This window comes from Abramis brama, assembly GCF_963993115.1.
Source record: "Abramis brama genome assembly, chromosome: 16".
NCBI classification, from domain to species: domain Eukaryota; kingdom Metazoa; phylum Chordata; class Actinopteri; order Cypriniformes; family Leuciscidae; genus Abramis; species Abramis brama.
In genome coordinates, this window is record NC_139978.1 from 13,782,591 (window position 1) to 13,807,835 (window position 25,245).

Sequence of the window (25,245 nt, forward strand, 5' to 3'; positions counted from 1 at the left end):
ATACCCAAAAGTAATTAGTAATTTGTTACTATTACTAACAAATTGCAAACAGATTTGTTCTATTGTATATATAGATCAAAGCCACACATCTGCACCTGTATTTTGTGGCTGCGTGAGGCCGGTCCTCCCTCCATCAGTCCCAGCACATAGAGTCCCATGTTGTATTCACTTCCTCCTCTCAGACTAAAGCCGAATCCTGTGGGCCCCCTCTCTAATTCCACACTGTAGTACCGTGTGGCGTCCTGCTCAAAGAGGGAGAAAAATGAAAAAGGAGGGAGTTATTATTTGTCATTTTTTGCCACACAGCTTATGTACAGGTATTGTAAGGTAAAGGTATTGCCCACCTTTGGTTTTGACCTGTGAGTTTTCCTGTTCTTATAATCAGAGTCATTATCTGCTCGCTCTGAGGAATCTGAAGGGAGAAAGGTATTAGGACACAATATTGTTACAATGTTTATTTATATAATATCTATATATCTATAGTTAAAAGTAAAAAAGATCAGTAGTGAACAAACAAACAAACAAACAATAAATCAATATTTATGTGTCTCATATTTGAGCTTTCTTAATGTAGATGTCCTTTGTAATGTAGAATGTCCATTCAATCTCTGGACATTCAACCAGCAACCAACTTCATGAGCTGCATCCTGGGATACATTTAAACAGTACTGAAGTTGATATGGCATTTATGCTATTATATATTATACTTGTTGCCTATTTGTCCTCCACCATCTGAGGGAAGATAGGTATTAGGATAAGTTTTAGTTCTAATATTATCTACGGCTAACGATCGCTTCCGCATTTTGCCTCAGCCCGCCCAGTTACATCCGGTGCTGCGTCGTTGAGATAATGGTAAATTACACTCGCTGTTTACAAGAACTTCCAGCGATTAACGTGAATGATGTTAACAATATTGTGAGGTAGTTAGCTGTCACACCTGAGAGTAAGAAAGACAACTTTGAGGGTGAGCATTCTCTCATTTCGTGTAAAATCCGACTAGCAAATCGGTTTCTAAAATCGTTGTCTCCGTTTCTGAGAAAATACATTTTATGAAAGTTTTGCCGCTAGTACACTTCGCTATAGAACGCGCTATGCGGAAGTAAAGACGCTGGCTGAGATTCTACCGGAAATACATCAGCAGCATGCGTGCATAGAGCGTATTGAAAAAATGACACCATTTATTTAATAAAGTAAAAACGATCAGCCCAAGTGTATGAAGTAATCCACTTACGCGCGCTGGCGCGGGGTACGATGGTCAAGCGGAGTGTGTTTCCAGCTCTCCTCAGGATCTGAGCCAGCTCTCTGTGAGGTAAATTCACCACTGATCTCCCATCCACCGCCTCCAGACGATCCCCAGGCCTGATCTGACCGCTGCGAGCCGCCGGACTGCCTCTGCGTACCGTCACAAACCTGTGAGGCAGCAGAGACGCTGCTGCAGAAGAAACAGAGAAATATTCATTTAACATCAAGAGAGATGCTTGACTCTGCAAACCCTGACAACACAATATCAGGGTGTTTAGGGTGTAGAGCAATGTTATGTGTTGCTATTGTGTTTTAAGAAGGAGTTCTATATGGTTGCTAGAGCACTGCTTAATAGTTTCTTACTGGCACTTATCAGAGAGAATCAATAATTGAAGTCTGTCTGACATTTTTCTTTTAAATAAGCATTTTTATCAGGCTCCTATGTTAGGATCAGTAAATGCACTTTCATGGCAATGAAAAGGTTATTTGTCAGTTATTGAAATGTCTTATGCCACTGATAAGAGTAGCATAAAAATGCTCATTTAAAAGATAAATGTCAGACAGACTTAGAGGTTTTTGCATCTGAAGTCTTCAATTATACATCTGATAGACTATAATTTCATTGGGCAAAGCAGAGTATGAATGAGACAGACGGAAGCAAGAGAAAAGAACAAGCAGGAACTGAAGATCTTCAGAAAAAACAATTGTTTTTGTGTTGTGATGTTAAAAGCTGGATGGCGGAACAGTTTCTTCAACTGAACGACTCCAAAATCCTTGGTCATTCGGGTCATTTTTGACCCCACACTCAAATTTGATAACAGATAAATTCAGCTGTCAAATCAGAATTTTCTTCAGCTTAGGATGATTGCCAAAATTAAACCTTTCCTCCCACTCAATGACTTAGAAACTATTATTCAAGCATTTATTTCATTGAGATTGGACTATTGCAACTCAATACAAAGTTCTGTCATGAAACTCTAGATGGCGCAGGCTAATAGGTCCTGAACTCAACCTGCTTGCAATCACATCATTCTCTACAGGGAAGAGCTGATTGGTTCCTGATGTATCAGTAGCCAATGAGCTTGCATGCTCAACCTTCAAATACTTGGTTAGCATTTGCCTTAGCAGTAAAGCATGCTTTCAGACACCCTCCACCTTCCCCAGCTCCACCTGTATAGATTCGGGTTATTCATGTGCGCTATATTGTTCAGCAGCAGCATGTCTTACATGCTCACAGCAGTGTGTTGTGTATGTATTGACAGTAGCAACTCCTGTACTTGCTCTACAGCAGCAGCGTAGCAGATCTATTCCATTAAGAGCAAATATATCAACATTTTAAAACCATTAAAAACCATTACCATGCCAAACACTGAGTCACAATACAGAATTGTATTTAGGGGTCTCTCAATCTTGTCTATCCCATCTCCAGTTGGTCCAAAATGCTGCAGCCAGACTTTTAATTGGCACTAGAAAGAGGGAAAGTAGCACACCCGTTTTTGGCTCCAAAGTCCTTGAATGGTTTGACACCACACTATTTATCTCTCTTACTATCAGACCAATAGGTACTTAAGGTCATCTAATACTCTGTTGCTGTCTGGAGAGATGTGCTTAAAACTTAAGGGGGATCATGCATTTTTTCGGTGGCAGGACCTCAGTTGTGGAATAGCTTGCCTTTGTACCTAAAATCTTCCTCTTCTGAGTGGTTTTTAAATATCCGCTTAAGGCGTATCTCTTTACAATGTCTTATGAGTTAGGGTTACCAGTTCTGGCACTGTTGAGAGTGTAGTGATTGTTTGTATAATTTATTGTTATGTGCAATTACATTTTTCTGTCTTGTTTTGTGTAATACCTGTTTATGTCTTGCTATTATTGTAATGTACTTGCCTGTGCAGCTCTTTAATCAGTTTTGCCGTTATTAAATATGTTAAACAAATAAACTAAATTAAAATGAACTAAAATCATATTGCATGATAATTATCCCCTATGTGTACAATGTCAGTTAGCAAAGACTTGCAGAAAAACACACAGATAAGAATAAAGATGGATTATCTAGGGGGAAGCAGATAAAGAAACCTCTATGGAGATTTTTCTCTGTAGAGGAATGGGAGAGATGATGGATGGAGGGTGGAAAGAGTAAAGTGGGAGGGATTCAAATGGGACAGAGAGAAAGATTGCGAGAGAAAGATAGAGGGAAATTATTCATCAGTGTGGCAAGAAAAAAGTTACTCTCTCTCATTCAATGTCAAACTCTTTCCAGGGTGGCTTTTAAAGGCATCCATCATTAATATACGTCTAAATTAGAGATTCTGTCGCTGCTGCAGATCCGCTCAGAAAATCACACTGAATGTCACCTACAGAAACCTGACGCAGCTCGCAGTCAGATTATCAATGTAGATTTAACGTAAATCCTTACAGTCGTTAATATCACAGTCATCCTGGTGCTGATATGATGTTAGGGATTACAGACAGATAAGAGATTACAGACTTCTGATCTGGAGCTAAATACAGAAATGAGACCTTTTGCAGATTTTTTTTTTTTTTTTTTTTTTTTTAATGTCGTAGTGGTTTACTTGAAGTAAGGTATTAATAAAATTCACATGAGATATTTGAATAAATTATTATAAATTTGGCAAATACTAATAATTGTTTTTATAATTTATGGTGCTTTACATTCTAGAAAGTGGCGGTTATTATAAATCCATTCTGTTTTCAAAGCTCTAAATCTTTTACATGCTTTAAGTGAAATCTTGAAGACAACTTTTTACATGCTTTAAAAAAACATTATGTTGTACGTTAGAAAATATGGATAACTTTAGTTCTTATGAAATTTGGCAAAAAAAAGAGAAGGACAAAAATGCTGAAAAAATTCAATACTTTCAATATTCAATGTTAAACATTTGAAAACAAAACAAATGAAAAACAAATCAGAAGCAAAGCAAAAGAAAACAAAACATGGAAACATCTTACTTTTTTATAATTTTTAAAACTTTGACAAAAATTGAGTGTATTTTCTGTTTAAAACATACTCGAATAATCTTTTTTTTTACTGTGTAATAAACAGAGTGCATGCACATGACATGCAGACAAAATAATATAAATTGTGGCCACTATTTAATAATTTGTTCACTCGTTTTAGTTAAATCATGGCCACTAATTAAGAATTCGTTCCAAAGACTTATTCATTTAGTCCCTCGTTTTAGTAAATCGTGGCCATATTGAACTCATCTGTTCCCTCATTTCGATTTAACTAAAACAAGGGAACAACATGGCCATGCTTTAGTAAAACAAGGGAACGAATAATTAAAACGAGGGAACGAATTAGTAAAACATAACGTATCAGTAAGTTGCGGCAACTCATTTTTTATTCGAGCTCTTCATGAGGTGCATCATGGGATACTTTTAAACAGTATTTTACATTTATGTGCTTTCCCTCAACCATCTGGTCCAACTCATCCAATAAATAAATAGTCAAATATTCTGACTATCACTGTATGTACTGTCTAAACACATGCACCTACATTTGTTACAGTTGTTAGTTTGCTAAATATGTTCTCTATTAAAACCATACCAGCTGTTGAGTCTAAACTGGAAGTTTCTTAAATCAGTTAGCAGGGGTAATGTCTGTGTACACATAATAATCCAAAAGTCACGTGCAGACACTAAAGGGAAATGACCTTGTAAGTCTACATCTTTGTCCCTAAAGTCAATCTGCCCGTCTCCATTAGCGCACGCCATTACCAAGAACAGAAACTTGTCCTGTGCCGACCTACTTAGAAACACACACACACTGTTAAAGGCAAAAATATTCACATGCCCACACACATCTCTCTTTCTGTCCTGCCTCTATTTCTCGGGGATGAACCACTGTAAGCAGAGAGCTGAGAAACAGAAATCTTCATTTATGTTTAATGCTGACTCGCTTTAGCTCAAAGGGAAAAATTCATGCTATCCCTGAGGGGATATCTGTAAGAACTAGCATTAGCGTTCTTGGATTAACATGACTTTCTATTACGTTTCTGGGCCGATGCCAGTGTAAGATCTGCCTTGTTATGCATTACAGATTCTGCTTTTACTCAAAACACTAATTGACTAAGACCATAATGTTAATGACAATCCAAGTACCATTTGACTTTTAATGTTGCCTGATTGGCATGTTAAGTGTCTATGATAAGTTCCATATTCTACACATTATAATGTTACATAAACATACAAAAGCAGTTGTAATTGAATCTTATGTGACCATTTTCCACATGTGCACTGTACATTTAAGACTTATACGTTAATGATACGGGCGGTCATATGTGGATTAATTGTGGATAAATGTGTTTGCTAAATGATGTTCATGTGATTATGGTTGCTCAAGTTCAATAATTAATCATTTTGACCTGGCTTTTTGAGGGTTGGCAGGCATTTTAGTGGTTAAATGTCTGGGCTGGTAAACCCAAAGGCTCAAATCCCATAATGGGAAATATAAGAAGAGGAAAGTGCTCGGAGTTCCCATCACTAATCTGCTTGTGAGTAAAGCACTTACTCCTGATTCCTCTGGAGGGACTGTTCCCGTCATAAAAATAAGTCACTCTGGATAAGATGGCAGCAGTATGTTACGTAGAGAGCCTATATGTAATGCATTCATAATGCCTTATAACACAGCTTACAATCAGATGTTTGAATAATAACCACAGATATTATGAAATAAATTATAATACTTATCAAATATATGTACAGTACCGTCCAAAAGTTTGGAGTCAGTACGATTTTTCGGAAAGAAATGAATACTTTCATTCAGTAAGAGTACGTTAAATTGAACAAAGTGACAGTAAAGACATTTATAATGTTACAAAGGATTTATATTTCATAAATGCTGTTGTTTTAAACTTTCTAATCATTATAGAATCCAGAAGAACATTTATAACAGTTAAAAAATATTAAGTTAGCACAACTGTTTTCATTACTGATTGTAAGAAATGTTTATTGAGAAGCAAATCAGCATATTAGAATGATTTTTGAATCATGTGAGACTGAAGACTGGAGTAATGATGCTGGAAATTCAGATTTACCATCACAGGAATAAATTAAAGGTATAGTGGAGGATCTTTCCGAATTTTAGATAAGACCCGCCCTCTCCACTTTTTGAATAAGTTTGATTGATTCACCAGAATGATTGACAATTAGGAGGACCAATAGAATAGGTGATCCACCCGGAAGTAAAAAATCCTCCGCTATACCTTTAACTTAAAAAATAAAATAAATAGAAAACAGTTATTAACAAATCAAATCAAATCGTCATGAATAGTAATACTATTTCACAATATTACTGTTTTTACTTTATTTTTGATCAAATAAATGCAGCCTTGGCAAGTATAAAAGTATTTTTTTCAAAAACAATAAACTTTTAAATATTTCCTACTGTAATAAAAATATTGCCCATTGTAATTTTGTATCTCATATTTCCATTTTTGGGGGGGCATAATGCTAGGAATATTCCACAGATGTATTCAAGGGGGGGGGGGGATTATTGTAAAATTGTAGATATGGAATTAACTTGACTTACGTGACTTTTTATTAGTGAGATTCAGACAATCGCTCGTTCAACTCATGAATTAAATCAAAACTCATGTTATTTTATGGTCAAAAAATGTGTTAGTCTTCAAAGATTCAGTTACTGTAGAATGACTAGAAATTTATAAATAAATGACTGTTATTTCCTAATGTGATATTATTAAGATTTTAGTCATTGTAAACTGCTTTGGAAATATATTTTGATGACACACACACACAAAAAAAACATGTTTCTACCATAAAACATTTTCTTTTTTAATTTCATAAAGCATTTTTGTTGCAGAGAAAGTAAAAATCTGAACTACTGGTCTGACTAGCCAGCAGAGTTCATTTGTGTTCTCCACTAGACATGATTCAAATGTTATTAAAACATCTGTTATGACAAATCACTAAATTAATAAATGACAATGAATAAAGTCCTTTCAATATGAGAAACTGTAAAGCTGAGAAAAACAGACAAGTAGAGTTATGAGTGGAGTGGAAGACAGTCGTAATCACGGCTGTCACTGAAAATCATTAATTCTCACACAATGCAGCATCCAGTGTGAGTCATACAGATTCAGCCTCCGGAAACACTTGAGCGCTGAATGAGAGTGCTGACGACTGACGTGTGTGTGTATAAAGAGCAGACCACATTTACATTGGTTCGGAATCATTGTTGCCAAGACAACGTTCGTGAAACATAAGCCACCTTTAACCTCTTAAAACTTTTTCATCTTTCATCTGTTCGACCTTTCCTGCATCTTTATTTCTTGCCCTTCATCTTCTTCCCCCTCATACCAGCTGTCACTTCTTTTTCCTCTCATTTCTTTACATTACCTCTCCATCCAATACCTCCATCCCCCATCCTTTGCTACTCTCTAGAGCACAAACTCATTCAGCTGTAAACAAATTACAGTCAGGGTTCAAACATTTACGTTTTGATGTCAATGCCAATGCCGAGCGAATTGGGAAAACTTAACAACTATAAATGTTTCTTACCAGCCATTAAAGTGTGTTTTTAAGTATCTTAAATAACATATAGGCTGCATTTTGTGTCCTCATGACAATCAGTTTATTTAGCTGTTTTTCAGTAAATATGTTATAATAAATAGCGCAAGTCGACGTCTCTCAGCAAAATGACACCAGCCTTTATGGTTCATTGTTACTCATATTTTGTAATTTGGCTCACCACATGGAGTTTGTGAACATAAAAAAAAAAAAAAAACTAGATGAATGTTATTGAGGATAACCTGCTGATGGTAAAGTCATCAGACGATGCACAAATTACAACAGATGTTTTCTTAAGTAGATTTAAATTGTGCATCGTTTGCATCTGTGAGGGTCAAACTATCATTCATTTACAGTAATTCAATTTAAATCATGTATTATGTTGCATTTATGAATAATAAATAATTCATGCATCAGGTAATTGTTGGTTTTATAGCATTTTAAAGGTGAAGGGTGTATTTGTCATGACGAGACTTCTTGACTGAAGGGGAAGTGTGTAATTTCTGAATTGCAAACATACCGGTAACTGCTTTCAAACAGGCTTCTTAAACACTCCTGGCCATTGCTCATACAAACAGATTGTCCCGTGCCAAACCAAAATGAAAACACCCTACAAACTGCTTACTTATACATGTCTGAGCACATTAAACTGGGATAGGAGAAAGTATTTTATCACTGAAGACATTACACAGTTCAGCTTAAAGAGATAGTTCACCCAAAAATGAAAACTCTTAAAAAAAAGAAGAAGTAAAATCATTTACTCACCCTCATGTCAAATCTATATAACATTCTTTCTTCTGTGGAACATAAATATATTTTGAAAATTGTATCTCTTTTTCTGTCCACACAATGGGAGTCAATAGTAACCCAAGCTGTTTGATCACCAACATTCTTCAAAATATTTTTTTTCATGTTTCACAGAAGAAAGAAAGCCAGGTTGGAAATTACATGAGGTTGAGATGACATAATTTTGTTTTGGATGAAATATGAATAATGCTGTCAATATCTTCTTTGATAGCTGAAAACTGTGTAACAATATTGAGCTTGAAGTATTGTTCAAGTCATGTGCTTTCCCACATAAATGCCGACAAATGGGCCAGAATGTAAGACACATAGACAAGTACACTTAGTCTTGATATGCTGGAAAACACTGGACCACCTTCAAACAGGCAGAAAGTTATGGAGTTAAGCTGAACCATGTGAACAGCACAAGAAACTTCTTATTCACATACATAATATTTTAACAGACCTGGCAGTAAGCTTTGAAGCCATTTGCATAAACGCTAATGTACTCCAAAACAGAGATAAAATTCACTTTTAGCAAATATACATATGTGAAATCTATAATGTTCCAGGAAAATAGAGCAAAAATATCGATTACTCTTTCTGCACTATACAGATTTCTGTCAAATCAAACGCTTGATTTGGCTGTAGACACGAGGCCGTAGGCAATCATAGCCCTGCTGAAATTCAGACCAACAGCATGACTGTGAGTGTGCTTCTATACACAGTAAAACAACAGAAAGTTAATATTGAGCAACTGTAGACACAATATTTAAGCAATTGTAGACACAATTTAGATATTGCTAGTGAAAAAAAAAAAACTACACAAAAATGCATTTAAAATACATTTATTTCATACTAAGCGAAACTTTATTTAGAGTACCTGGAGTACCTGCACAATGCACATGTCTTAAGCCTAAAGTGTGTTTATTATCACTATTAGTAAGGATTGTATTATTTCTGTATATCAGTCTTTAAATTAAGGATATTTAAAGTGTACCTAAAGTATACTTGCACTTAGAACAATCAAATATACTTAAGTATATCTCTAGTTGGACCTCAGCACAATTTCCGGATAACTAAAGTGGATTGAGTACAAAATATAGTTTAAGAACACCAATTTAGTATATTAATTGCAGGGTATTATTATTAAGTACATGGATATGTAAATGTATTTTTAGTATACTTAGCATAAAATGAATGTATTTCAAATACATTTTAGTATATTTATTTCTCACTAGGGTAGTTAGTTTGTCTTTGCACCTAAATAGTTCCCAAAGTCAAAACAGAATGAACCGTTGAGTCGAACAAGCAATACACAGTAGTGGAGTTTCAGAGTGAATTTGTGTTTTTCAAACAAATCGACTGAGTGAATAATTCAATAGCCCCTTTCACACATACGGTCTTTACTGGTAAATTTACCAGTAAATTACTGATAAGAGATCATGTGTGAACAGGGCATTTTCAAAAATACCGGTTTCGGACATTTTATAGTATAAGAAGTTGTAACATTACCAGTAAATTACCGTTATGATGCTGTGTGTGAACAAAGAATGAAGATTACTGGTATGAACATGTACAAAATCAGAATGCACTGACGTAGAAGTCTGCTTTGAGCAAATCATAAAGTTCTTTAAAAAAAAGAAAAACTTTAAAAAAAAACACAATTACTCTGCGCTGTTTACAGTAAGCTCCGCTTCTTTTTAATAGTTTTTCTATGTAAATATGCACTAGATGAACATCTTTGACTATTGTGCCGTGTTTTGCAGCTTTTTCAGTGTCACGCTCAAAGCCTTCTTTTCCATTCATCAGCCCTGCAGCTCTGCAGTTGAATACTATTATGCATGTCTCGTGTTTTTAAAAGCAAAAAACACATTATGTGTGATAAAACACATTCTGTGTGATCATCCCCTTACGCCTGTCACTCAGAAGTCAAAAAATTGTATCAAATTGAACAGATAGTGAAACTAAAGGGGTTCTCCACATGCGGGTGACATGAAGACAACGGTGTGTCGTTTAAAGATTATTTCCGATGTCTGACATCGCTGAATTTAGTTACCGGTATTTTGGTGCTGATGTGTGAATGGCCTGAATACTGGTAATTTTACGGTAATTTACTGGGATTACTGTGTGAAATGGACTAATGATTCACTCATAATACAGTTACTTTTTGGTTCCTGAATGATTCAGTGTTTTGAATGAATTAGTTGAATGAATGATTTAGTGACTCACTTACTCATAAAGATAGTCACTTGTTGCCACCTACTGGCATAATGATGTAACCTACAGAAAGAGTTGTTGTAAAATCCACAGACTGACAGTCTGTCTAGAACAAACAGATGAGCACAGTGATACAAACAGTGCATCTTTTAAGTAACATGATGATGAAAGTTTGTAATATAATAGCAGTCTTTGTACAGTCTTCATCTCAATAATAAAAGTGCTCCACAGCTGCTGAAATGCACTGGCTGGCACTCTTACACCATTCACTTCAGAAGACCAGCGCTGCATACTAAAATACAAGAGAGAGACTGAGCGGGACAAGAGAAAGACACAGAAAGAGTGTGTGATGCTCATTATGAACTTGTGTTGCACTGCAGCAGTATAGCTTTTCCCAATACAGTATCAAATATACTAGTTATGACTGTACAAATAGTGACAACTGTTAATAAAAATAACTAACAATGCTGTAAATAGCTATGGGTGTTTTCGATGGCATAAAACTCTATTTTACTAATTCATTTTACTTCTATAATATTTTGAATTTCAGTGCAACAATAATTTAACACATTTAACAACCACTTAAGCACTAAAGATCTAATAGAATATGTGCACAACTAAGAAACACACAAGCACTTCTGACAGAGTTAGCAAACAGCAGCTTCAACTGATTGGAAAAAAGTCTGTCAGGAAAATACATTACTCATCAAATTCATATGAGGAATGAGCCAATAATTACAAAACGTACTTAAAGATGACAAGCCTCAGCATTCAGTTACTGCAATGATTGTCTAAAATATATCAAAACTGAAGCAGATGTATGAATACGAACCGGTGTGAATGAGATGAAGATAATATCTTGCTTATCTTGCTAGTTATTGAATAGAGGATATTCTGCAGATGTGCAATTGATTTAGGTACAATGCAGTACTGCTGTATCTGAAGCCAAGAGCAGAGAACGCAGTGGGCTTTTGCACTGTCACAATAATAGGTGTGTGTGTGTTCCAGGTAAACCCTGTGTTATGAGGACAAAATGTCCCCACAAGGATGGCAATATCCAAAATACATGTCCTTGTGGGGACATTTTCAGTCCCCATGAGGAAAACAGCTAATAAATCATACCTTTCTTTTTTATCTAAAAAAAAAGCATAGTTTTAGGTTTAGGGGGTAGAATATACAGTTTGTGCAGTATAAAAATCATGATGTCTATGGAATGTCCCCATAAAACCCCAACGTGTGTTTGTGTGTGTGTGTGTGTGTGTTTGTGTGTGTGTTGTGAAGTTTTTTTTTTTTAAATCTAAAAAAAACAGAACATTTTCTGTGATAGGTAGGGTTAGGAGGTAGAAAATACAGTTTATACAGTATAAAAATCATTATGTCTATGGAATGAGCCCATAAACCCCCAATGTGTGTGTGTGTGTGTATTTTGTGGTCTAGGGGAATGTTTCAGTCAGACTTTGTGAAATAAGAACTGTTTTTTGACAGCAAAAGTCCCCCAAACTAATTTTGACAGGTCAAAAACACAGAGAGATGTTACAAAACAACCATAAAATAATCTGTGTAATTAGTTTCTATACATACTGTAAAGATCAGATTTTTACACACACAACTTTGTTTTTCTTTTAGGGGGGTTTCCAATGATTTTAATAGTGTTTATACTAGCAAAATATATTTGTATACAGTAACAAACTGTATAAATTATTCCTCAGCATATATCCGCATATCTATACTAAAACATGTATAAACGCACTGCAGATATTATCCGTCATAACAGTTCAAATTAACAGGCCATAGAGCCTATTAAAACCACATAATAGTAAAGCACTACATGTCTCTCCCATTTAAAACACTCTGCATCAGCACTGACATTCTCACAACAGTAATATGACAGCTAGCTGATTGTCCTTTTAAGAAATAAGGGATGAAATCAAGTAAGAGAAAAAAAAAAATATTTACGTTTGGAGTCCTTCACACTTTTCAAGGCAGACTGCAGTCTCTCCAGCATGGCTTGGTGTGTGTGTGTGTGTGTTGATGTGCGTGTGTGTGGAGGCAGGGTCCCGATCCCGGATCACACTCCGTTTAAATCCCCACACATGTGAGAGCGATCACGCGGAAGGGTCATAATGAGAAAACTAATGGAGGGCATAAACAAACAACTGAAGAGAACAAAACAGAACGAGCCTCTGTATCGCTGTGCGAGCGAACTGCTTACTGTAGCGGGTTCATTTTCCTTTGGCATCTGGAGTCGGTGAATGAGATGAGCGGGAGGGAAGGAGGGAGGTGGACAGGCAGAGAAAAGGAGGGAATAAAGACAGAGAGATGGAGATAAGAGGAGGGGCGATAAGAGAGCGAACGAGATGAACGATTTAATCCTTGGACCACTGCAGAGAGGGGGTGCCGATCAGGGGGAGGGAGAGAGAGAGAGAGAGAGAGAGAGAGAGAGAGAGAGAGAGAGAGAGGGAGAGAGAGAGAGAGAGAGAGAGAGAGAAAGAGAGAGAGAGAGAGAGAGACCTACATGCTCATACAATATGTGTGTAATCTGAGTTTAGGATTGCTGATGCATGCTGGTCATGCCAATAAAAAGCATTTGAGGGATTGAAATTAATGCTGTATCAGTGCAATGAGCATATGACAACACTGGTGCAACATAAAATAGAAAATAGTTCATGTAATTATAGGGATAATTTGGCAAAAAAAAATTCCATCATTGTGTCATTTCAAACCTGCATGACTTTTTTCTTATGTGGAACACAAAAAGGTGATTTTATAAATATATATGGGAACTACAGGAGGTTCATGAATTGCTAGAAAGCTAATAATTAATTATACCAAATGTAAAATTTAAATAAATAAATGGTGTATTGATAATGTATGATAACTGTATGATAATCGTGATACAGCAGATACAGTGTGATTATCAAATGAAAAGATGAAATTTAATGAAATAACTGTATAGTCTGCAGCGCTGGGTTGTAACTGATTACATGTAAAAAATAAATAAAAAATAAAAAAGAATTAGCCTACTTCTAATTAGATTATATTACGTTTTTTAAATTCTCGTAATCAGATTATAGTTACTTTTTTATTGAAAAAGAACTTCAAGTAAATATTTTATTACTAAGGAACTAAGGAGTTCGGCTGACAATTTACAGTAAACAATAAAAGGCCATTCTCAGCAGCCCCTGTGTGCAATGATACATATGATTATATTTTATAAATAATTTTGTTTCTTCAAATTTTGATTATCAGTAATGTACATTAGAGAGTTTTGTGTTACATTTGTTATTTAGTGTATGTTTATTGCATTATTATAGTGTTGTGTGTTACCCTGATGGTGTTGTACCTTTGTGTGTATGACCCTGTGCACTGACCCTGTGTTTTATTATGGTGGTTATCAGTACATTTGATGCAGTAGATTAAATTGTCATATCAATTATGAAATATACTGTTACAAATTGTAGTATATACAGGTACCAATATATCCCATATACCTGAAACACTGTCACTGTCACTGTCACTGTAAGAGATCCACTGGCAGAGGCAAAACTAGGATAACCGCTCGTATTGATTCATTGATCTGTAACTCCCATGGTTTGCTTGCTGACATCATTCTTTCTCTTTTTATAATTCACAGTGTCTTCCCTGACATTTCTTGTATCAACACCATCCCTGAATTTTATATAACTCTACACAGTCATCAGCTGTACACACAAACACACACATCAGTGTTTCATCAGGCATCACAGTCTCAATGCGAACTCTCTTTTATCTCCGTACTGAGCCTTTAATTGCCAGCCATTAATGTACGGTACATGTGTAGGAACACAAATAAGCAACTAATTATTTATTTTAGGCTATTTTCCAAATGCCTGAGAAGGAACAGGATCAATTATATGAGCCAGACTTGATCCAGCATTGCCAATTTGAGAACAATAGCTTAACATAACTGCAAACACAAACTAACCAATAGGCTGAATGTGAATGGCACTACAATCAAACTATAGAATTATAAAATGTAAAAAATTGTCATATATATTATCATATAATCTCATTCATAATACTCAAGTTAGTCATAATCTCAAATATAAACTTTGACTCTAACTTAGCCTCTGAGGTTGTGTAAAACACCAAGACAGCACATTCACCTCAAAAAATTATGAAATCAAGTCATACAGAAGAGAGGCGTCTAAGATATTGATATACATGGAAACAGCTGTGACATTGGGGACAGGCACTTTTTTAGATGCTCATGCTTTAGTGATGCCATGGCCTCAATAAAAACCAAAGGAACACTGAGCAAAATGAGGTCATTGTGGGCTTAGGTAGGGGAGAGTGGGAGGGTGAAGGAGGGCTGCGTGTATCTGGGCCTGACTGTTGGCAGGCCTCAGTGTTGGCAGGCCTCTGTCTCACTGTCAGTCAGGCAACTTAATACAGCTGCCACTAAATAAGCCCCATTATGCACCGAACACAGTTGGCTGTGTGGCTGCTTTAAATGAATAACATACATACTGTAAAGTACTTTTAACCAAAAACATTAAATAGCATGAAACTCCATGGAGCTTCATTAATATAGAAAGTTTGTGAATTCCCAATTACAAATACTGTTCAATAGATATTTTGAACGTATTACTACAATTTAAAATAGCTTTTTTTTCTGTTTATATTTTAAAATGTAATTTATTCCTGTGATCAAAGCTGAATTTTCAGCATCATTACTCCAGTCTTCAGCGTCACAGGATCCTTCAGAAATCATTCAAATTTGCTGATTTGGTGCTCATTAAATATTTCTTATTATTATCCATGTTGAAAATAGTTGTGCTGCTTAATATTTTTGAATTATATTTGAAATATAAATAGTTTATAACACTGTAAATGTCTTTCAGATTTGTTGCATCCTAGCTGAATAACAGTATTACTATTAATTGCTTATTTAAAAAAAACAAAAAAAAAAACACTTTTGAACAATAGTGAAAGAATTTTACAACAACAATTTAAATAAGGAATGGGTTGAAGACACCAAAATAATAGAGCTATGCACAAGTACACCAACTCAATCTGAGTTAAAGGTAGGGTAGGCAATGTATTTCATAAACACTTTTTATTATACTGGTAGACACACTCTTCACATCCTGATAGCAATCAATAATAGAAGTGGTCTAAATATTGAATAGTTAACATATATCTTCTGTGGAAGTCTGAGGACCAAAAAATCACTACATTCGTCCGACACGTCAATTCATGAGGTTATGCAGAGTTGAAGACACAAAGCAGCCACCTTTCACAGTTCCTCCTGAACCAAAACAATGAGCTTATGCTGCGTTCATAACATCATAATTTCCGTAATTAAGAGATGGCAACCCGTGACGTTCCACTCAGAGCTGTTCACATGCTCAGACTCAGATTTATGTGTTTCTATGTCAACACTATAAACGCCAAAATAAATCTGCAGCAGTCAGGTGGTACAAGTCCAAGCTCTGTAAGTTTTTTACGTTCATTATTATTGTAAAGTTATGTGTTTTGAGACATGAAATAATTTAACACAGTCTCTCGTGACGCTTTGCAGACTCTGCTGTGTGTGTTCATGTGTTTTGGAGTAAGCGAGATTTGGAGAGCGCTCTGAAGGGAGGGTGGGATCTTATGCTTTCAAAGCTAGCTAGCTTGCTATTGCTAGCCTCTATGAAGCTGCACACTCTAGCTTTAAAGTCTTTGTTAACTAGATGTACCGCATGGCGGTACAAAATATGACCGCCGCTCAGGCCTGCACTGGCTTTCCACAAAAATAAATGACGTGGAGCAATTTGGCTGTATTGCGTGTTTATGTATATACCTAAAAAAAGTAGTAGTATGTGCATGTCTGTCTGTGTGTGTGTGTCTGTGTGTGTGTTTGTGTATGTGTGTGTCTCTGTGCGTGTATGTATGCGTGCGTACATGTGTGTGCGCGTGTGTGTGTGTCTGTGCATGTGGATTTGTATGTGTGTGTATGGGTGTGTGTCTGTGCGTGTGGATGTCAGTGTGTGTGCATGCTTGCGTTTGTTTGTATTCCTGCATGTGTGTGTGTGACAGTATCATCCTAAACCAGCAACCCTTCGCTCAACACCACCATCTACAGGCCGATGAGTGTACAGTCACTAAATGTGCACATAAATGAATTTATTTTATACCCCCCCATGGATGAAATTCTACGAAACTTTGCATACCCCCAGAGGATGTCAAGTTAATCATACACATGAAATATGGTGCAGTTCTGAACATCTCAACTGAAGATAGGGGCGATTATAGCAGAATAATATTGCATTTTCATTTTTTATGGGAGGGGCGCAAATCACAAATGAGTGATTATGGGCTAGGTTGATGTGGGCCCTTAAGAGCAACATACCATAAAAATTGTTTCATCCTCGGTGCCACGGTTCAGGTAGTTATTTAGGAAAAACTGTATTTTTTGGGTTTGGGGGGGCCCAGTGCGGGGGGGGGGGAGTGGCCCCCGGGGACCAAACGAAATTTTTCCGTAAAAGTCTAGTGGGGCTACATGCCCACCAAATTTCATGTTCCCCGGTGTTTCGGTGTCCCTGGTATCGTTGACGAAAAAATTCAGTAGATGACGAAAAAAAAAAAAAAAAAACTTTGACAATCGATTATGGGCTAGGTTGATGTGGGCCCTTAAGACCAACATACCATAAAAAATTCTTCATCCTCGGTGCCACGGTTCAGGTAGTTATTTAGGAAAAACTGCATTTTTTTGGGTTTGGGGGGCCCAGCGCGGGGGGGGGGGAGTGGCCCCCGGGGACCAAACGAAATTTTTCCGTACAAGTCTAGTGGGGCTACATGCCCACCAAATTTCATGTTCCCCGGTGTTTCGGTGTCCCTGGTATCGTTGACGAAAAATTCACGGGGGCCCCAGCGCGGGGGGGGAAGTGGCCCCCGGGGACCAAATTAAATTTTTCCGTAAAAGTCTAGTAGACCAACATACTAGGGGTGTGACGAGACGCTTACTCCACGAGACGAGACGAGACACGAGATTGGGTTCACGAGAACGAGACAAGACGAGATTTTTACACAATTTTTAAGAAATCCTCAATGATGAAATGTATGAATGGAAAATAGTATTTTATTCAACTGAAAATCACAAAATGCAAAACAATTTAGGTCCATTTTGAAATCAACTTGTAATGAATGTTATTTTACTTCTATTTTAATGAATTCTATGCAGTAAAGGACATGCAAACACTGCAAAATGTTTTGCTATAAACTCTACCATCTGGCTTCTCCCCTGTACGATTTCACATGAGAAATCTAAATCCTTTCCACAAATCGAACATAAAAAATAAATAAAACAGTATAAATAAAATTAATATAAATAACTGAAATAACACTTTAAATGCAAACAGTAAGTGTGTATCCATAATCAAAGTAGCCTACTGCTCTCTCAAAACTACAAGTTCAAACAGAAATTTTTTTTTTCTTCAAGCATGAAAAAGAGATAAATTAACTACACAGAACAGACTAAGATTATGGTAATGTTCTTTTTCAAGAATATAAGCATGTCGACGATTTCTGGCAGCAGTTGAGACCTTTGGGCAGTAACTAGGGCTGCACGATATGAGGAAAAGCTGCGATGTGCGATAACATTGTTTAATATTGCGATGTCGATATGACTTGTGATATGTGAATGTTAGCTATACTGTCCCCATGTCTTAGTGCTTTAATAGGTTATTTGCGCGATAGGTCAAATGTTTATTACCTGCCTGGTTCAGATTACAGTATTTTAGCGCGATTTTGGCACGATCCGTTTCGTGGAGATTCGTAAAGGACAACGGGCGTCGGGACGCAAGATTCGATCGTTTCATTTCGTATAGTGTGTCATAGTGAGCGACAACCTACGCGTCTGCGATGCTTCAGGACATCACGACAGAAAGACTAGCATGTTTAATTTTAACGGTCCTCCACGACGGGTTGAGTGTGAGCGAGAGTGAGTGTGCGGGAGTGAGTGAGAGTGCGAGCAACAGTGAGTGTGCGTGTGTGCGCGCGCAAGTGAGTGAGTGAGAGAGGGACAGTAAGTGTGTGTGTGCGCGGAGTGTGTGTGTGATTGGCCCGGCACACAAATGATTTAAAAGTGGCAGGGGCATCTTCAATACTAATTTCACCCTCACGCTCCATCACTCTGACATCACAACAACTCACGAGACAAAGTTTCACCTCGACGAGAAATCTCGTCGCGTTTTAATCTCGCGAGATCTCGTAACACGAGATCTCGTCACACCCCTACAACATACCATAAAAAATTCTTCATCCTCGGTGCCACGGTTCAGGTAGTTATTTAGGAAAAACTGCATTTTTTTGGGTTTGGGGGGGCCCAGCGCGGGGGGGGAGTGGTCCCCGGGGACCAAACGAAATTTTTCCGTACAAGTCTAGTGGGGCTACATGCCCACCAAATTTCATGTTCCCCGGTGTTTCGGTGTCCCTGGTATCGTTGACGAAAAATTCACGGGGGCCCCAGCGCGGGGGGGGGAAGTGGCCCCCGGGGACCAAACGAAATTTTTCCGTAAAAGTCTAGTAGACCAACGTACCATAAAAAATTATTCATCCTCGGTGCCACGGTTCAGGTAGTTATTTAGGAAAAACTGCATTTTTTTGGGTTTGGGGGGGCCCAGCGCGGGGGGGGGGGAGTGGCCCCCGGGGACCAAACGAAATTTTTCCGTACAAGTCTAGAGGGGCTACATGCCCACCAAATTTCATGTTCCCCGGTGTTTCGGTGTCCCTGGTATCGTTGACGAAAAATTCACGGGGGCCCCAGCGCGGGGGGGGAAGTGGCCCCCGGGGACCAAACAAAATTTTTCCGTAAAAGTCTAGTAGACCAACATACCATAAAAAATTCTTCATCCTCGGTGCCACGGTTCAGGTAGTTATTTAGGAAAAACTGCATTTTTTGGGTTTGGGGGGGCCCAGCGCGGGGGGGGGGGGGGGGGGGTGGCCCCCGGGGACCAAACGAAATTTTTCCGTAAAAGTCTAGTAGACCAACATACCATAAAAAATTCTTCATCCTCGGTGCCACGGTTCAGGTAGTTATTTAGGAAAAACTGCATTTTTTGGGTTTGGGGGGGCCCAGCGCGGGGGGGGGGAGTGGCCCCCGGGGACCAAACGAAATTTTTCCGTACAAGTCTAGTGGGGCTACATGCCCACCAAATTTCATGTTCCCCGGTGTTTCGGTGTCCCTGGTATCGTTGACGAAAAATTCACGGGGGCCCCAGCGCGGGGGGGGAAGTGGCCCCCGGGGACCAAACGAAATTTTTCCGTAAAAGTCTAGTAGACCAACATACCATAAAAAATTCTTCATCCTCGGTGCCACGGTTCAGGTAGTTATTTAGGAAAAACTGCATTTTTTTGGGTTTGGGGGGGCCCAGCGCGGGGGGGGAGTGGCCCCCGGGGACCAAACGAAATTTTTCCGTACAAGTCTAGTGGGGCTACATGTCCACCAAATTTCATGTTCCCCGGTGTTTCGGTGTCCCTGGTATCGTTGACGAAAAATTCACGGGGGCCCCAGCGCGGGGGGGGAAGTGGCCCCCGGGGACCAAACGAAATTTTTTCGTAAAAGTCTAGTAGACCAACATACCATAAAAAATTCTTCATCCTCGGTGCCACGGTTCAGGTAGTTATTTAGGAAAAACTGCATTTTTTTGGGTTTGGGGGGGCCCAGCGCGGGGGGGGAGTGGCCCCCGGGGACCAAACGAAATTTTTCCGTACAAGTCTAGTGGGGCTACATGTCCACCAAATTTCATGTTCCCCGGTGTTTCGGTGTCCCTGGTATCGTTGACGAAAAATTCACGGGGGCCCCAGCGCGGGGGGGGGAAGTGGCCCCCGGGGACCAAACAAAATTTTTCCGTAAAAGTCTAGTAGACCAACATACCATAAAAAATTCTTCATCCTCGGTGCCACGGTTCAGGTAGTTATTTAGGAAAAACTGCATTTTTTTGGGTTTGGGGGGGCCCAGCGCGGGGGGGGAGTGGCCCCCGGGGACCAAACGAAATTTTTCCGTACAAGTCTAGTGGGGCTACATGCCCACCAAATTTCATGTTCCCCGGTGTTTCGGTGTCCCTGGTATCGTTGACGGAAAATTCAGTAAGGTGACGGGAAAAAAAAAAAAAAAAAACTTTGACAATCCCTATATGACCGCTTTCGCTAGCTACGCTAGCGGCGGTCATAATTATTACTGAACATGTTAACACTTTGGGGGTGACACATCACAGCCTCTCACCTGGACCCCGAACACCACATCACTTCCTGCGCTGGCTGAAAAGAGCAAGTCTCCCCCCACCCATCCTCACCACATTCTACAGGGCCACCATTCAGAGTTTGCTGACCAGCTGCATCACTGTCTTCTTTATGATGTAGAAATGGCTAAAACATGTCAATGATAATGACAATTTGATGAGGATGTTTCTGAATGGGAGACTCAACAGGATAATACATATGTCTACATGTGTACATACACTACAGACTCACCTTGCACTGAGTTGTGCTGTTTTCCCTGAATGTCTCTTTTTGCACCACTGCACTATGTGTTGTTACAAGTGAAATTCAAATGATATGCCCAGGGTATATGTACAGTTTATGTAAATTATTTGAATAGATTGTGATTATGTATATGTATAGTTAGATTAAGTATATGTGTAGTTAGTATTTGTGTATAGTTAGATTATATATAGTAAAATTATGTTTTTCTTTGTTCATAGATTATCTATGTGTAGATTTATACTTGTTTATTTGTTTATACTTCAACTTTTTATATGTTTATATTTGTAGCACCGCGGTCCTGCGAGGACCGACATTTTGTTCCACTGTAAGTGTTTACATATAGCAGAAAGACAATAAGCGCCCTTTTTTAACGATCTAAGCGCATGGTCTAAAGCGCACGGCACAAGTGCACTTAGGGCGTGTCCAAATCCAATTTTGCTAGTTTAACGACAGGAAAAATGGTCAGCGTGCCCGGCGCATGGTCTAAAATGGTTGTTCCTATTCACTTAATGAGTAATGGGTGTGTTTTGGCGTAACGTGAAATAAACCCATCAGAGTCTCATCTCCCATTCCCTTTAAAATCAGTTGCGCTTGCACCATGGTGGATTCGCTATTTACATAGCGGAATTTGCAAACGGAAAAACTGAAATCTTCTCTAGAGAGGAAACATATTTGCTCGTGCGCAAGGTTAAAGCTACACTGTGTAACTTTTTACGTTGATTCTTAGCAAAAAACACTTTGTTCTATCAAAAGTATATGTGCTCATTCATGTGTAATTACTTCCACCAACTAATAAAGTATTCTCGTAAGCGTAAAATCTGCCATTTATAATACAGCATGTTGCTGTATCACAGGTGATGAATAGTTTTAAAGGCGCAATTTTTTAAGCTATATAAAAAAAGGACACTGTAAATTTTAGTTATTTTTAAATGCTTTTACTTTGTACACAATGTAACGTTAGCCTAATCTGATTATGCTGGGATAGCCGATTCCAAGGGTGACGTTTACCTCCTGAATTATCAACTAAATGCACTTTGTAATAGTTTTCTAAAGTAACCTCATCACTTGAAGGAACACTCATGGACAAAGTCGAACTGCAAGCCATGTTAATCTTGGAATAATACGGCCACCGTAGGAGTTAAAACGCCCTCGGAATTGAAAGGAACAGAAACTAATATTCACAGGGTAGTTATATACAATTTCACTGCTAGATGGGGAAAAATATCACACAGTGTAGCTTTAAAGCATGTGAGCAGACCATCTATGGGACCAAGTGTTCGCACGCTGTGGACTCGCCTATAGGCGCATATTACTAACGCGCTCTTTAAATAACAAAAAAAAAAAAAAACATTGCGCTATTGACTTTAGTCCAGGTTTCAGGTCCTCGTTTTCAGACCAGCCTGCCCATGGGCGCACAAATGGGCGCAAATGCATTTTCTATTTAAACAACATGGTGTGAAAATGATATACTGTGTCAGGCTGAAACTAGCAAAAAACACTTGCGTCTAGCCTGGCACAGCATTGCGCCGGGTGTATGATAGGGCCCTATATATCACTTGACTTGACTTGACTTGATTAGAGAGGACAGTTATTCAGGAGGACAAAATGATCAGTCAGGACTCGAACCTGCATCACCTGGGGCCAGTTTCACAAAGCTATTTTAGACCGGTCTATAGTGTTAGACAAGTCTAAAATTTGCTCATAGACTAGTCTAATGCAAGTTAGACTGTTTCACAAAAATAAAGACTGACTTAATTTAGACCAAAAAAATTAGACACCTTACCCCCAGGCTAACTTAGGACTTAAGTTGGTCGCACACCAAGAAGCGCAGCGCCGCGCCGCGCCGTGTCGCGTCTAGGACAACTCGAGGTATCGCACACGCGCATTTTCTCAGCCAGCAATATTGTTATGTTTAAGGACATTATGGAATTAAGATAATGTCTGTACTATGTTATGATTGTACTGTACAATTAAATACAATCGTTACAAACTAAAGTCTGCTGAGCACTTTACCTCAGAGCGTCCGTTAACTGAATGAATTGAGAATATCACCTGAAAATAGACAAAAGATATCTAAGATCTAAAAAAGACAAATATGAGACAAAATGTAAATGGCGCTCTGTGGCGCGGCAGGATTTGCACTGCGTTGAGATTTTATGTAACAGGAATTTTTCTGAATGCTGTTGGTGACACAGTGGGTCTCAGCAAAGCTTCTGTATCACGGGTGGTATACAGGGTATCTTGTACCATGTTTTTGTATCTTTTCTGTACGTCTTTAATGCTCCGCTCAACGATCGGATTAACGCTGTTAACTGTCGTAGCAATCTTTTTCCAAATTTAACATTTCTTCTTGTTACTACATTCTCCGCTAAATTTCCCAAGTAAAATGTCCTTGTAACTATTATACTCCTCCAACAAACACATATTTTCCACTGGGGTAAACTGCACTGAGCGGTTGAATGCGCTTACTCGATCCGCCATGTTTTTCAACCGGCCCCTGAATGAGCACAACACTCTTTTAAACTAAGTTAATCCTAACTTAGTTGTTTGATATAAAACTTGCATCATATATATATATATATATACAGTGAGGAAAATAAGTATTTGAACACCCTGCTATTTTGCAAGTTCTCCCACTTAGAAATCATGGAGGGGTCTGAAATTGTCATCGTAGGTGCATGTCCACTGTGAGAGACATAATCTAAAAAAAAAAATCCAGAAATCACAATGTATGATTTTTTAACTATTTATTTGTATGATACAGCTGCAAATAAGTATTTGAACACCTGAGAAAATCAATGTTAATATTTGGTACAGTAGCCTTTGTTTGCAATTACAGAGGTCAAACGTTTCCTGTAGTTTTTCACCAGGTTTGCACACACTGCAGGAGGGATTTTGGCCCACTCCTCCACACAGATCTTCTCTAGATCAGTCAGGTTTCTGGGCTGTCGCTGAGAAACACGGAGTTTGAGCTCCCTCCAAAGATTCTCTATTGGGTTTAGGTCTGGAGACTGGCTAGGCCACGCCAGAACCTTGATATGCTTCTTACAGAGCCACTCCTTGGTTATCCTGGCTGTGTGCTTCGGGTCATTGTCATGTTGGAAGACCCAGCCTCGACCCATCTTCAATGCTCTAACTGAGGGAAGGAGGTTGTTCCCCAAAATCTCGCAATACATGGCCCCGGTCATCCTCTCCTTAATACAGTGCAGTCGCCCTGTCCCATGTGCAGAAACCCCCCCCCAAAGCATGATGCTACCACCCCCATGCTTCACAGTAGGGATGGTGTTCTTGGGATGGTACTCATCATTCTTCTTCCTCCAAACACGTTTAGTGGAATTATGGCCAAAAAGTTCTATTTTGGTCTCATCTGACCACATGACTTTCTCCCATGACTCCTCTGGATCATCCAAATGGTCATTGGCAAACTAAAGACGGGCCTTGACATGTGCTGGTTTAAGCAGGGGAACCTTCCGTGCCATGCATGATTTCAAACCATGACGTCTTAGTGTATTACCAACAGTAACCTTGGAAACGGTGGGCCCAGCTCTTTTCAAGTCATTGACCAGCTCCTCCCGTGTAGTTCTGGGCTGATTTCTCACCTTTCTTAGGATCATTGAGACCCCACGAGGTGAGATCTTGCATGGAGCCCCAGTCCGAGGGAGATTGACAGTCATGTTTAGCTTCTTCCATTTTCTAATGATTGCTCCAACAGTGGACCTTATTTCACCAAGCTGCTTGGCAATTTCCCCGTAGCCCTTTCCAGCCTTGTGGAGGTGTACAATTTTGTCTCTAGTGTCTTTGGACACCTCTTTGGTCTTGGCCATGTTAGTAGTTGGATTCTTACTGATTGTATGGGGTGGACAGGTGTCTTTATGCAGCTAACAACCTCAAACAGGTGCATCTAATTTAGGATAATAAATGGAGTGGAGGTGGACATTTTAA

General features: G+C 38.6%; 1 protein-coding gene across 1 annotated transcript in view; it reads right to left on the bottom strand.

The window, feature by feature from the left end:
- The window catches only part of magixb (MAGI family member, X-linked b), a gene marked incomplete at its 5' end in the record, with an annotated part of 102,460 nt that overhangs the window by 7,729 nt on the left and 69,486 nt on the right, over positions 1–25,245 (bottom strand). The window contains 3 exons of the mRNA XM_084138654.1: positions 96–245; positions 345–412; positions 1,232–1,432. Coding sequence (XP_083994780.1) covers positions 96–245; positions 345–412; positions 1,232–1,432 — 419 coding nt within the window. The remainder of the gene's footprint in view (positions 1–95; positions 246–344; positions 413–1,231; positions 1,433–25,245) is intronic.